Here is a 15,706-nt window from a genome sequence, read left to right as displayed (position 1 = left end):
TATTAAAATAATCAAAAATATCTTTTACAATATTCAAAATATTTAAATTTTATTTCAATTAAATGAATATTTTATCTAATTCATCTCTTAATAAGATTATGTTGAATGAATTTTAATAAATTATAACTTTAAATGAAATAAATTATATTAAAATAGTATTTTATACTTTGTTGTAAATTTAAAAATAAAATTTATGAATTAATAATTAATTTAAATATTTTAAATTATCAAATATCAGTGAATTTTATTCACAATTTTTAAATTTTATTTGAATTAAAATAAATATTTTATTAAAATTAAATATTTATATAATTTATTTAAAGTTTATTTATTTTTTCTTAAAATTAAATTGAATGAGTAATATTTAGTTATAACTTTAAAATAAATAAACTTTAAATAAATTAGATTAATATTTAAATATATTTTACACTTTGTTGTAAATTTCAAAATAAAATTTATGAATAAACAAAAAATTTAATATTTTAAATTATCAAATATCTCTAAATTTAATAGCAATTTTTAAATATTATCTCAATTAATGTACACATTTTATTAAAATTATGAATAGTTGTTTCTTTTATTTATTTATTAACAAGATTGAATTGAATTAATATTATTTATTTATAACATCAAATGAAATTAAAAAAAATCAAAATAAAATTTATGAAAAAAAAAATTTTTTTAATTAAAATATTAAATATCTTAGAATTTTATTCACAATTTTTATTTTTCAAATTAATATTTTATTAAATTTATTTTATTTTATAGTTTATTTCTTCTAAAAATATGAAATAAATTCCAAAAATATCATATATAACTCTAAAAATAATATAACATTCTGAATTAAATTTTAAAATAAAATTAAGAAAAAGTAAAAAAAATAAATGAAACATACATTTTTTATTAATTAATAAATGTTATTATTAAATTTAAATAAGTGAATTATATTATTAATTAATGAAGAATAAAATAAATAATTTTTCACTATTAATTAATATAAATAATTAAGTTTTGTTTAAAGAAAATGTGTTTAAACAGAAAAATTAGAAGAATAAAATTTTTTTTAATATTATAAAATTTCTTTAAATATTTTACTTTTTTGATAACAAAAATTAAAGCTTGCTTCTAATCTGTGAAAAGGTGAAAAAAGTATGGTTTTAATAATTAAAAAATAATTTAAATTTATTGATTTTGCACAATTAATTAACGAAAAAATTATTTTTTTTAAATCAAAATATTTTATCATATATTAATTTTAGAAATATTAGAGCTGAGAATTTAATTAGATTAAATTTTTTCATTTAATAATTATCTTCAGTTTACAAAAATAGCTTTTACTATTTTTAGAAACACTTTTTGTTATAATAAACTTTTTAAAAAATAGATAATAAGAAGAATCCATTAATAATTAAAAAAATACATTAAACAATAATTAATTTTTTTTTTCAACAGCTCCCAATTTTGATTGATGCAGATTTACTTTTAATTAATAATAAATTAATCAAGCTCACAAAAAAATTGTACTTATTCTTTAATTTTTGTAAAAGTATCTGTAAGTTTTTTTTAAGAATTAGTATTTCAACTAATTTAGCAAAAAATGTACAAAAATTAAAAATATTTATTTTTTATTTTTAAGCTAAAATTGTAAAATTTAAGTATAATACTAATTCATGATGTAAGCTAAATTTATAATTTTTTTTTAATCAAATAGAAATAAAATTTGATAATTTTGGTTGCACTTATAAAATGAAAATTGAGGTAAATTTAAGTTTGTTTTTAAATAATCTAAGTAATTTAAATTGCATCTAAAGTCCATTTAAATAATTTTTAGTGATTTCTTATTTACCTATTTAATGTTAAGAGTATTTATAATCCTTTATTTGATGTTTAAATATTCTTTTCTTTATCTCCAAAAAGCAACTGCAGATTTGCGTAGTACATTATAAGTTTCTTAACCCATTTCTGAAAGATAAAAATTCATTTTAGCAAAATTAAAATTAATATAAAAAAATATAGGTTCTTGTAAAAAAGATCAAGCATTAAATATATTTTCAAAGTAAAATTTAAGAATTTAAATACAAAATCTATGATAAAATTCATTCTACTAAATTTAAAATAAATGTTAATATACTTTTAAGGTAAATATTAAGTTATTTAAATGTTTTATTTGGCCAAAATTACTAAATAACCCAAAAATATTGGTTTTATTTGGCATTTTTTAAATGATTATTAAACATGATTTGAACTTTACATTAAAACTCATTTTTTATATGCTTACACTCTAATTGGAGCTTTTAAATTTGTAATAAATTCATTTTATTCTTTTTTTACCTTAACTAAGATAATGTTAGATCTACTTTTTAAGTTAAATTTACAATTATAAAACAACTTTTTTTATTTGTTTGTTTTGTTGTTTAAATATCCCGAATGAATTTTATTTTTAATTATAAACAAATTTAAATAAGAATTCTCACTTTCAAAAAAATTGCGATTATTTATTTTGCCTTAAAGCATCTAAACAAATAAATAATTAAAATTCATTTTCACATCAAATAAAGAGTTGCTAGTCAAAATATTCCAATAATATTAAAAAAATTTAATAAATGAATATGCAATCTACATAATAAAAAACAAGGCCAAACAAAGTTATGACAAGTCTCCACCCTGCTCAGAATATTTTAAGTACTTAAAATCCTATATATCTACCAGAAAATAAAATAGAATTTAAATCTAGATATTCTCTTCCGCATCTTCATCACCATAATATCAACTAAAGAAATTAATTAAACCAAAACTTTCATTCATTAGAAGTAACAGCAAACGAGAGACCTTTTTCTTTTTACAATTACTTAAACACCCCTGATGGACTACCTACAACACAAAACTATTACTTACATGTTAATTGTAATGAAAAAGATCCTTAATTTTAATATATAAATAATGTTTTATAAATCAATAACGATCAATCTTCTTCAATAATAATCGCTGATAAACAACATTATCAACTGATAAATCCATCTTAATTATTTCCCAATTAACATATGATTCATATAAATCCTTTACAAAAATCTTTATATCCCAATTACTCGCACATGGTTTAGCCTTAATAGTCAACTTACTACTAAGGCTTTCCTGGATAAGTTCCAATTAATACTTATGAATATTGCTATTCAAACAGTATTTCATAAAATAACAGTTAACAACCTGATTAAATCATTCCTAAAAAATAGGTACATAATATTGCTTTAGATGAGGAACCTAGTAATCTAGTGATTAATAATCAAATTCAAGAAACTAAAGACAATTAGAAAGTGAGCTTTTATAATTCTAAGCGAAAAACTTTAGAAGTATATAAAAATAAACAAAATGACTGTTAAGATTCCTCAAGCTCCAAAGATACTTTAGGATAACAAAATGGGGTTAGATAAGAAAACAGTTTGCAAAAGCAGAATGACAAAAACGAGAATAATAATTGGGTACATATTTTAAATACTATTATTAAAAATGAATATGATTCAGAAAAAAAAGCTAAAAAAATAAATATAAACTATGAACAAAATTAAAAAAACGAAGAATTAAAAGTGCACACTTAGCTTAAATAGTAGCAAATTTAGCTTTTTAACTAGCTCGATAATTAATGCTAATAAAATGATAATAGCAATAATTAATAGTCAGAATAAAAAGTACTAAAATAGTAACAATAAAACTCAAACAACCCAACTATATAAGAAGATTAGGGAGAATTTAAAAATCAATCTAAGCTTTATTCATTATAATACTTTAAAAAATAGACTTGTGGTTTTAGAAAAAAATCTAAAAATGATACTGAAATTGAAGTAGAATCAACAATTAACTAGTTTATTCAATTTAAAGATAATTATTTAAAAATTGAAAATAATTTCTAAAAAGATCATGATTGCGATGAGTAGAAAATGTAAAGTTCTTAATAAACTCTTCAAAATCAAACACTCTTTAAATTAGATAAAGGCTTGCTTAAAAAGAGAAAATTATATTAAAAGTCTGATGAAGATTTAATTAATAAATTAAGTTATACAGTAAAGGTAGAGAGTAATCATGAGTCACTCCTAAGTTAGAATTCTAACTTGAAAAAAAAGCATACAATAAAAATTTAATAAGAATTAAAATAAAACCTGAATTCACCTAAAACATCAGTAATTAAATAGTAACAAAAATTGCAAGAAAATGTATAAGTAGACTGCAACTAAGATAATCAAAATGAATCAATTACCAATGAGCATAGCTAGATTGCTTCTACTTTTAGTGATGAATTCCTTATAGATTTGAAAAAATAACAATTATTGAATTTTCGTAGCTAAAAGGCTTCATTAAAGAATAAAAAGGGGGAAAAGTCTGACTAAAAATAAAAAAATAGATGTGATATTTTAAAATAAATAGAAAATGAGGATAAATTTTTTGATGAATACGAAAATTAGGAAGAATGGGAGGATTCTTTCTTCCATCAAATGAAATAAAATTCAAGGAGTGGTGGAAAATCGTTTTTCTTAGTTTCTAACTATAAGAAAAGGCTCTTTAAATAACTAGAAGAAAATGATCAATCTGTGATACTATCAATGAAAAAGTCTAAGAAATTCAACTTCTCTAAAAATGTTATCAAACAGTTTTTAAAAGTGATGAATTCTTAAATTAATTATATTTATATTCTTGATGAAAATTCAAATAATAAAAGTGATTAATAAACATAAATTGCTCATAATGAAAAATTTTGTCATAAAATATAATATAATGCAGAAAATGTTTAGAAATTGACTCAAGAAAATGAGTCTCATAATTTTGATCAAGAAATTTAATTTAAACAATCTAATTTAAACAACAATAAAAAGTAAAAAAACAATCAATTTGATTAACAAAGTGCAAAAAAAGAAGATAATTTTGATAGGTCTAAGTACATTTAAATTTAAAATCCTTCCCAATCCTTATTAAATGAACTCCGTCAAAAACTAAAAAAATTTTTAATATCCACTTCCTATACTCATTTTTCTTTGAAAAAAATTATTTCTCATAAATACTACTCTTTGTATTTTTAAGACTTTCTTCAAAATTATAGCGATGAGTGGATTTAATCTGGAAAAACTAAATATAAAAACGAACAAAAAATTATGATACATTTTTTAAAACTTTGTTTTTGTAACAGGAAGTTACTTATATTTTTGAGTTAGCACGACCCACTAAAAAACAAAGACAGTAATGAAAATGAAGAATGAATGTATGAATAGATATAGAAATAAACAAATTAATAAATAAATGAGTGAATATTTATTATTTTGATTATGATTAATATATATAGAGACTTTTATAAATTTGTTTTTATTATATAAATTTAAATCTTATTTTATCAAAATTTATAATCACCGAATTTTAGTTTATTGAAAATTAACTTGAGAAAATATCTTTTTTTTATGTAAAATTGTGTACTTGATGTTTCTTTAACTTTCAGATTTTTAAAAATAGTTAATTTTTTTAATTTGTTATTAAAAAACTTAACTTGTATTCACATAAAATTGGAGATATAAACTCATTATCTATATAAACAAAGAAATTTTAATCAATATAAATTGTTAAAGTAAATAAAAAGATGTAAGAAAGGACATTAGCCAATTATCTAATTTTTTCTAGATATAATTGAAAAAAAAATAATGAGTTAATTTAAATACCGGATTTTATGTTTCTCTAATTTTTTAATAATCAATTTAAATCAATTTATATCAGATTTGAATAAAATTTTATCGTTTGATTATTAAAAGTTTAAATCGACTGTTTAACAAATAAAAAAAATAAATGCAAATTTATAAACAAAATACTTAATTTTTTGAAGATCTCATAAAATATAAAGATTTATATAAATATATCAAAAAAAAAATCAGCTTATTCCCAGTTCTCTTTGAAAAAATCAAAAATATTCTTTAATAATTTATAATAATACAATCAACATAGTTTTTCATTAATTCTGGATAAAATTTAAAAGTTGCATTCAAAATTTATATAATTTGATTTCTTTACAAAACAAGTTTTTCAAAAAATTAAATAAGTAAACAAAAACAAATAAGTTATTAAATTATAATTTCTAATAATATAAATGATATTATTTAAGTCAGATTTTATTAAATCCAAAATTAATAATTATAAATAAATATTTAGATTTCAAAATAAAACATTTGATTTTTATTTATATTTCTATTATACGAATTTTTTCACATAATGTATTAAAAGAAATATTTTATATTGAATTTTTAAAAAATTAATTTAGACGTTTTTTAATTATCCTGTATTGAGGTTTCAACTGCCCATTTGTTTTTAGTTTTGTTTTGTTAAAAAATATCTCTTCATCAAAAATAAATATCATAATTTAGCAAGATTTTAATCATTTAATTATAAAGCATAGAAAAAAAAAATGTATAATAGCTAGAATAACTCAAAAGGATAAATAGATTTATTAGATGATTTATGTACAAAGCCTGATTAAAAGTCAAATTAAATTTCCTCTAACTCGCTGAAGAGTATCCAAAATTTAATTATTATATCCATTTTTTATTACAATCTTTATTATTATAATAAAGCATATAAAGATGAACAAAGCAATAAAGAAAATACGAAGTAATCTGATTCATTTTAAAAAGAAAATGAATTTGTGAGCAATAATATTAGCGATTCCTAATAGAAGCTATAATTTGCTAAATAGAATAAAAAGCTTGGAGCTACCAACCCTTCATTGCTTGAATTTTTTAGAAGCAAAGAAAAAAATATAAAGCCAATATTAGATTTGTGGAAGAAAATGGATGAAAATATAAATAGCTAGCAAGATGATATGAAAGCTAAATTTATTGAATTAAGCACATATCCAAAAGCATTTGTAGCTCTTAAAAACTTTCATCTTAAACTTGCTCAATCAGATTAAATGTTTGCTTAAACATATTATGTAATTAAATTACATCTTTTGAAGTGATAAATTATTACAAAATGAATAATAGGAAAAAGAAGCGTAGGAAAATGATAAGCACTCATAAGTAATTCATAAGGCTTGCTAAGATGGTGCAGGAGAATAATAAATAGCATTATTAGTTAACTCTCACTTATAAAAGTAAGAATAAATGGAAAATGAATTTAAAAATAGATTTGATGATTAAGGATTAGTGTTTTTAAGCGAATATGAATAACTTGTTAATTAATTATATGAATAAAGACAAGAATTCTTGAGTTTAAAACTTTAAGATCTATCAGAAAATGCATAACAAAGTAATATATATGAAGAGTTTCTTACAGAAATATAGAATTTAGATACATCAACAAATGTAGGGGGAAGTATAAATAATGGGTCAAGTTAATCTGCTTATTCATAAATAACATCCGGTATTCAAAATTTAATTTAAGGAAACAATAAAAAAAATGAAGGAAACAAACATAAAATTTAACTCTGCTTGGGCATGTAAAAAAAGAGGATATTCCAAATTCAAATAAGTAGTAAACCAATTTAAAGTGTTCTTTCAAATTTGAACTATTTAAAAAAGGTTAATTTTGATAATAACACTTATAAAAATTTTATTTACGGTTAGAATTAAAAAAATGCAATTCTAAATATAATGACTAGCGTTTCAAAATTCAATCATCACCTTAAAAGGTACTTTAAGTTTAGAACAGACATACACTTTCCTTCTTTCTACTAATAATATTAGGATGCAATTTAAAGTAATAAAATATTTTTATTAATTAACTAGTTGAAAAAATAAAAATCAAAACGAAAATTAATTTTTATTAAAAAACAGAAAAAAATATTTAAGTAGAAGGAGATGTAGTAGTTACTCGCCATTCATGTAGTGGAAATGTGCATTATATGTTTACAATAACAAGAAAAGAAGATAATAAAAAATTAGACTTTTCTTTTTTAAAATACATAATTAAAATATCGAATGAATTTCAGATTAAAAAAATTATCATACCCATTCAGCTTATTATCATGTAATAAAAAGATTTAAAAACAAATACTGAATTTATAAAAGAATTTTGCACAAGTCTTAAACGTGAATTATAAATACTTTCCTATGATTACACCTACACCTAACAATTTCTCTAAAAAATTGAAATAATCCTCCCATTAGAAAACAACAGAATGAAGGAAATGTATGAAAAAATCAAAGATGTTCTTCTTTAAGTTTTAGAGTGAATTTAAATTAAATTCCTATTTTATTAATTTATTTATATAAACCAATTATTTATATTATTTTATTATTAGTGTATTAATTATAAAAATGGTTTTACCAACTCTGCATAAATATTTAAATTTATATAACATTTTAATTTATTTTGTCTGAAATATTTATATCTTAAACAATTCTCTCTATAGTAAAATAGTAAATCTGTGAAAGTCTATTTGCAGTATTCTAAAATATTTCAAAATGGCTAGAATTAGATGAAAAGCAAAATTTTTACATTTAAGAAATAAAATATAATTTTATTTATAACTTCAAGCATAAATTAGTTTTATTTTTCAAGAATTTTTATTTTTTTATATTGAATTATTTTATATAATTAATATATCTCTTATTAATAATAAATTTCCAAAATTTATTTAAATATAAATAAAATTAATTAATGAAGAATATTTATTCATAATGAATTCCGATAATTATTTAAAATTCAATTTAAGTTCAAATACTAAAATAAATAAATTAAATAAATGAAAAAATAAATCTTCTAATAAATAATTAAAAAGAGTTTTGATAATTTATTTGTTTTAAAGAAATTCAACTTACATAAATACATTCAATAAAATAAATATAAGATATAAGGTAAAATAATTGTTTAATATAAGTTAAATTAAATTCTAAAAACAAAGCTATTTAATTAAGTTACATTTTATACATTAAATAGTAAAAATTAATTAATTATTAAATAAAGTTTTAAATTAATATGTTTTGAGTATATCATTATTTCTGCTTATTTTATGCAATTAATTAAAGAATTTTAAATTTTTAGTGATGGATTTAAAATAATAGTGACTAATTCTACCAAGAATATGCTGATTTTAATATAAATTATATAGTATATTTATAAATAGTATAAGTAGATTAATAACTTATTAATTATTAAAAAGTTTAAAATTTTTAAATTAAGATTTATTTGTTTGTTTGTTTGTTATGTTTATTTATTTATTTTACTGTAAATGTTTGATTTTTCTATTTAAATAAACTTAGGTATCAATCAATCTAAAACGTTTTATTAGAAAAAGCTAAGAAAGCGGTTTGAATATGTTTGTGGATCGACTGTAGATTATTATCCACCTAAAATTGAATTTTTAATTGCTGCAATTATTTTTTTTGAAGCAGTATATTCTGTAAAAATGTTTATTATCCCCAAAAAGAAAACTTATTTTCTATCTATTGATTATATTTTACTAAGGGTTGACTCCGAAGCTGTTTAATTATTTTACTCGTTTTAGTTTTAGTTAGTTTACATTTATGATGAATAATTTGAGTTATACAAATCATATTGATTGGCATCTTCATATTTTTCAAAGCTATGAACACCAATTAAAGCACAATAATTGAATATTTTATTATCTGAAAGGAATTAGCTATCGCTTTACAATTGGTCTAGGATTTATTATTTTAGCTTCAAATCTACTCTGATTTTAATATTTGAATTAATCCAATCTTTATCTTTTCTTGGTAGAGTTTAATCAGGTCTTGGAGTATTTTTTTTTTCAGCTTTACGACCTTTTGTACTACCTTTTATTTCAAATCTATGATTTATTGATAGATTGGTATTAAAAATATTTTAACAAACTATAAAATATACATCTTCCAACTGTTCTTACTTCTAATTTTTTACATTTTGTTAATCAGCAAAGCTACTAGAATTCCTTTTGTTGCTTGTATTATCTTTTCTTGTTTACAGCTTGTATAATCCATAAATACGCATCAAGAGAGAATTTGGTTAAGATGTGATATACTGGTGGTACTGTGGTAGTACTTTTAAAAAGTTTTTAGCACTTTATTCTTGAATAATTTTTACTATAAAAGAACCACATTCACTGTAATACTAAAATTTTTTATAAGGCTTATTCGAAGACCTGCAGAGCTCTGAAATTTATGACATTCTCCCCATAATCAAATTGCCAATTAGGTTTTCAGGTCCTAAAGAGCGAAGAAATTTTTCATGGGAGATATTCGAGGACCTTCTAATACTCTCAAAAACAAGAGGACAATAATCAATATATTCCAAATTAGCAAATTAATAATTATTATTTGAGATAGTATTAAAAAGCAATTACTAATTGTTTGTCATAAAATCTTTGGGCTTTAGTTCTAAATTTAAATTTACTGCAGCCATAGAATTCCCATAAATTGCTGATAAGTTGGGGAAATTCGAAAATGTTTTTTTGTCTGGGAACACAGAGCTTTAATTTTCAAGGTAGGAGAATGTAGACTGGAGAGGAAGAACTTAAAGATTATTGTTATTAATATTATTGCTTTTTTATTAATTTAGAGGAATATACTGCGAATTCTAATGAAACAAGTTAATCTAATTATTTTAATAATAGCTGCTCTAATTTTAAAGAGCAGTATTTCCATTTAATTAGCTAACATTTTAATTACCTTCTGTGAACATACTGGAGTTGTTAGTGCCTTGCTATCCGTGGTTCTAGAAGGCAGGATGATTAATTTATTTTAATGATTTAATAGCACTTCTTATAACAAGCATCATTTCTAAGACTAAATTCCAGTTTTAATGTCCAATATAGAGCTAAAGATTTCTTTTTCTATCTAGATTTTACTTTTTTTGTTTATCGCTTAAAACTGCTGGCATATTTTTAATGGTACTCTTTCTTAAATTATTTTAGTTAATGCTCTCAAAAGAATTTTCAATAGCAATACTTTTATGTCTTACCAATCCAGCATTGGAAGTAAAGTTAGAAATTTGTGGTATGCAAGTACTGAATCTTACAGGATGAGGAACTAAATTGTGATTGTTATTCTGCACTTTAGATTCTGGTTATAAAAAATTCGTAATAGAATTAAGTTAATTATATTTAGTTTGAGGTTTATCTTTTTAATTTTAAATAAATTAGTATGACTCTAATGAATTCTAAAAGGACTCTTCTCTTATCGCAGATTAACTTAATTCTTATATTTTTTTATTGCCATTCTTATTGACATACTTTACAATTTTATTTGTATTCATTTTTTCCTCTAATTCAGCTAACTATTTTTGATAATCAGCTATTAATTCAATATATCCTTGTATTTGCTTTTCTATTTTTTTGTATTCTTCTGCAATATACTCAACAGCTGACATATTTTATAAGTTATTTTCTATGTTCGATTTAAATTCGCTTTCTTGATCTAGGTAAGCCTCCGAATACTATGAATAGTCATTTAACGGTTGCTTCAGGTTTTCAGGCTAGCTGTTAAATTCTGAATAGCTATTTTCGAGATATAATTTAGGGTTTCTTAAATAAGGAGATTAGAGACTGCTATTTGTTTAGTTATTTCTTTTAATTAAATTTTATATTACATCGCTTTAGCTGCTTATACCAGATATAGGAGACTGTTTTGTGTCAAATATATTCGCATCTCTTTTAGGTGAATTGTTGCTTATAATGCTATTTTAGTGCTCAAGTACTTGAAATTTTGCTTCCTAGAATGGCCTATTGTTTCTGTAGTCAGTTTCATCTTCGCTTAAAGGATCTGTATCTCCTAAATTCTAATCAGTTGGTAGCTCGATTTTGAGTGGTCCATTAAATATAGGGATTTAATTATTTAAGTCTTCAGTTATATCATTTAATTCTTTTTAGGAATTTTGGTAAATTTTGGCATAGTTATCTTATTTATTTAAGTTTTAGTTATGTTGAGGAACAGCAGAATTTAAATTAATTTTAATATTTTATTGCTGATTTTCTAATTATTTATTGTTATTATTTGAGGGAGTTTGTTAATTTAAAAACGAATTATTTATAGATTTATCAAAATTTTGAGTTTAATTTTAATTATTCACAATTTTATTATTTTAGGTTTAATTTTGAAATTAATTATTGAAGACTTTATTGTTTTATGCCTCTTCTTTTGTGATATTAGAGTTATTGCTGACGATTACAGCAGAAGTATTAAATATTTTTTCTTTATTGTTAACTTGCCTAAGTTATTGTTAGCCTTGTTGATCATTAAAGCTTAGAAAGTTAAGAGCTAGTTCTTAGCTTCTTTGAGGTGCGATTTAATCAAAAATCTTGTGCTTTCTCCTAGTTCTTGTGGTGGAAGATTCGTCTCTGTTAGTCTTTTACTCAACAACAGCTTCTAAACTTTTCGTTTCTGCCACATCTTTTAACCCACCGCAAGAAAGAATTGAAAAAGAGCAAGAATTAGATTGCTCTTATTTTTGTTTTTATGCAGCCTTAAAATTATTTAATTCATAATAAGCTGATTAATCAAAAATAGCACCACTATTTCTTTAGGAATAATTTTGTGTAACAGATTAATTAGTGATGATATTTTAATTCCTATAACTTGGTAAATTAGAGCTATTTTTGATATTGCTTTATTCTAGATTATTATGTACTGGTTAAACGACGCTTTGTTTTGCCTTAATCTAATCGAGTGAGACATTGTTTTAGTTAAAAATAGAAATTCTCCCATTAGAATGAGGCTACTGTAATTTCATATTGGCAAGTAAGTTCAAGGTCATTGTTGACGATGTTGAAAAGTCAATAGACGGATGAAACTTTTTAAGTAAATTCACATCATTAATTTGTTGCTAGTTTTAATTAAATTTTTTACTATTTATTAATATTGAAGAAGTTGATGAATTGCTTTAGAATTCCACTGTATTTTCTCCGTTTTTTTATATTGAATTTCTCTTTTCTTATGGAGAGGATTGAGTTTAGATATTGCTTGACCGCTTACTTTAGTTAAAAGTTTATCCTTAATTTACTACGTGTTCAAAAACATTTTTTTTATTCTTCTCAAGATTATTTAAATCTTTCTTTTTTTCTTGTAAATTATTTGATTAGTATTAATCTTAACTTTGATCAATCTTCTATCTCCTTGTTGCAGAACCTAAATCTATCTAATTACTGGACTTATTAAGTTAGATATAGTTAGCATTTTATTATTGTTGTTACTACTAAACTTATCTTGAAGTTGATTAGTTCGATTGTTACTTTTACTAAACTTGTTATAGTTTGATAAGAGGAACTTACTTCTATTTTAATTTAGTAACTGTATTCTTATGCTCTTTCTATAAAAGTTCCTTAAATTTACTTGATACTTTATTAAGCTGGACAGTCAACTAAACTATTTCTTATTCTATATTTTTAAGATTTGCCTCTATTTGAAGCTTCAAGAGCTAATCTTTCTATTTTACTATCTCTTCGTTTTCAATTTTTGCAATTTTATTTTCTGTTAACTCATCTTGATTAAAGAATTCAAACCACTAAAAGTAACAATCCTGGTTGTAATACATCTTTTAAAAATCACTTAGACGCACTTCTCCAGTATTCTTTGGATCCAAAGCCCTAAATATTTCATCTATGTGTTAGCGCTAAGGTACAACTATCTATCCTGTTAATTCTTTCCAAAAAAGAGCTACTTTTTGTATTAGGTACTGAATATCCTCATAAAGAATTCTGCCCTTATTTTCACGATCAATAAACTAAAAACTCATCTATGCTTTTTTAATGTCATCCCTATTCATAATGACATCTAAGTATTTCAGGAAATCCATAAAACTAATCCACTCATTTTTGTCACTATCAATTAAATCAAATATTCTATCAGCCAAAAAACAAGCATTATCCATGCCAAGTATTCCCAATGAGCTTCTAAAAATTTTTCTATTCATTAAATCCTCTTTGTATGCATGTTTTATGTATGTTTTTCTGATTGTTTTTACCTCATCTAAGTTAAATTTTGTTTATTATAAAAATTCATCATCCTAGTATGTGCGAGGTTGAATGCCAAAAGATAAATCATCCAATTTCTTTGTGTTTTGAGAAATAAATGATTTTTGTTATTAAATATCTGCCTTACTACTCATAAAATTTATGCTTCTACCTTTGATTGTTACTCGTTTTATTGGTATTTATCTTCAAACTAATTTATCAAAGAGGTCAATACTAGTAATATAGAAGTATAGCTTTCAATTTCTAACAAAAATGTTTGCAGTCCTTATTATTAGTTTGGTATAAATTATGGACTATCTATATATACTAAGTTTGTTATTTCTTTATTTCTTTATTGGTTCCTTAGTATTTAACTAATAAATTAGAAAAAATAATCTTCAATTAAAAACTATAAAAAAAGCTTATATCTTAATAATAATTTATCGCTAAAGTAAATCCAAGTCTTCACTTCCATATAATTCTAAAAATAATCCTATTTGAGAATATCGATTATGATCATAAATATATTTTTTAATACTTTGTCTTTATTCAAATAGGCATTTATATTATTTCATCTAAATCCATAATTTCTCAATTTTAAATTTTCATCTACCAATCTATTTATTTTTCTAACTCAATCGAAAATATTAATTAATAATTTTATTCATATAATTACTTTCATACATACTTATCAATATCAAATTATTACCATTCAACAATTTTTAAGTTTATGGTCTTGGTTGATTTTGTCAATTATACTTTCTAAACAGTATTTTTACTTGATTAGAACTAGTTCATTTTTTAATTTTTACTATTTCATACTTTAAATATTATTTGGTAGTGTATGTCTTATTTTAATTTAAATTATTTACAAACATTTTTCTAAATAATTTTAAATAATTGCTTAAATACTTTATTCAAAGTATACTTAGGGTTTTTATTATTATTATTATTATCCATCAATTAAAGCAGTCAAATTAAAAAATGAAAATTTTACCATTGGCGTTTTTGAATTTTAATAAGATTTATTATTTGGAAATAAATAAACAATTTTTGATTAGATTTTTAAATTAAAAATTATTTTGAGAATAAAAACATCTTAACTTTTTTTCTTGCATTTTGTAAATTTAACAATTGATAAATAATAAACCAATTAAATAACAATTTGATTAATTTTTCATTTAATTAATTATAAATTTTATTATAATTTGTTATTATGAAATATTTCAAGAATGAAAATAATTTAATTAATTTCTGTATGATTTTTAATTTTAATTAAGAAACTAATTTGTTCTAAAATATTTTAATTGCTAAAATTCTTATAATAAAGTAAAAAAATTTCTAAAAATTTTATATATTCGTTAAAGTTTAACATGGCTTGTTAATGTTAATCATTGCTAAATGTGGATCAAAAATAAATGATTTATTGTGCAAGAAAATAAAATTAATAGTACAAATTAATGAAAGTGAATATTAGAAGCAAAAATAAACAAAACTAAAAATAAAAATAAATAAAAATGAATGCAAAATAACAAAGACATAATGGCATTGATTTGTGTCTTTTATTGATAAAAATAAAAAATAACTAGAATTAATAAGGGTTTTATAAGACTTGATTAAACACATACAAAAATTAAAGCAAAACTCATTGTTTGATATTGTAAACAAACAAAAAAAAATCAAAAATAAGAAAAGAAGAAGAGTGAATAAATTAAGATAATTAAATATCTATCTTTTAAAATTAACTTATATAATAAATCCTTAAAATAAATAAATTAAGAATCAAGAAAATTAAAC

General features: G+C 21.3%; 3 protein-coding genes across 3 annotated transcripts; 2 read left to right on the top strand and 1 right to left on the bottom strand. All coding sequences in view use genetic code 6, as the record gives it.

Annotated features, from left to right (window-relative positions):
* Positions 1 to 2,471: 2,471 nt before the first annotated feature.
* Positions 2,472 to 5,243, top strand: TTHERM_01075810 (hypothetical protein; the record flags this gene model as incomplete). The annotated part of the gene is made up of 1 exon (XM_001030560.2): positions 2,472 to 5,243. A coding segment is annotated over one exon (2,772 nt), but the record flags the coding sequence as incomplete, so codon positions are not given.
* A 1,187-nt stretch (positions 5,244 to 6,430) lies between these two features.
* Positions 6,431 to 8,197, top strand: TTHERM_01075800 (hypothetical protein; the record flags this gene model as incomplete). Its single annotated transcript, XM_001030559.2, has 4 exons — positions 6,431 to 6,536; positions 6,597 to 6,955; positions 7,008 to 7,722; positions 7,800 to 8,197. 4 exons carry the CDS (start codon positions 6,431 to 6,433, stop codon positions 8,195 to 8,197), a joined length of 1,578 nt encoding a protein of 525 aa, XP_001030559.2.
* A 1,037-nt stretch (positions 8,198 to 9,234) lies between these two features.
* On the bottom strand, positions 9,235 to 14,064 carry TTHERM_01075790 (phosphatidylinositol 4-phosphate 5-kinase; the record flags this gene model as incomplete). Its single annotated transcript, XM_001030558.1, has 1 exon — positions 9,235 to 14,064. One exon carries the CDS (start codon positions 14,062 to 14,064, stop codon positions 9,235 to 9,237), a length of 4,830 nt encoding a protein of 1,609 aa, XP_001030558.1.
* Between the last annotated feature and the right edge of the window lie 1,642 nt (positions 14,065 to 15,706).

This window comes from Tetrahymena thermophila (assembly GCF_000189635.1).
Source record: "Tetrahymena thermophila SB210 genomic scaffold scf_8254412, whole genome shotgun sequence".
Classification (NCBI taxonomy): Eukaryota; Ciliophora; class Oligohymenophorea; order Hymenostomatida; family Tetrahymenidae; genus Tetrahymena; species Tetrahymena thermophila.
The sequence above is the reverse complement of the archived record's forward strand: the minus strand, read 5'-3'. Positions and strand labels throughout refer to the sequence as shown.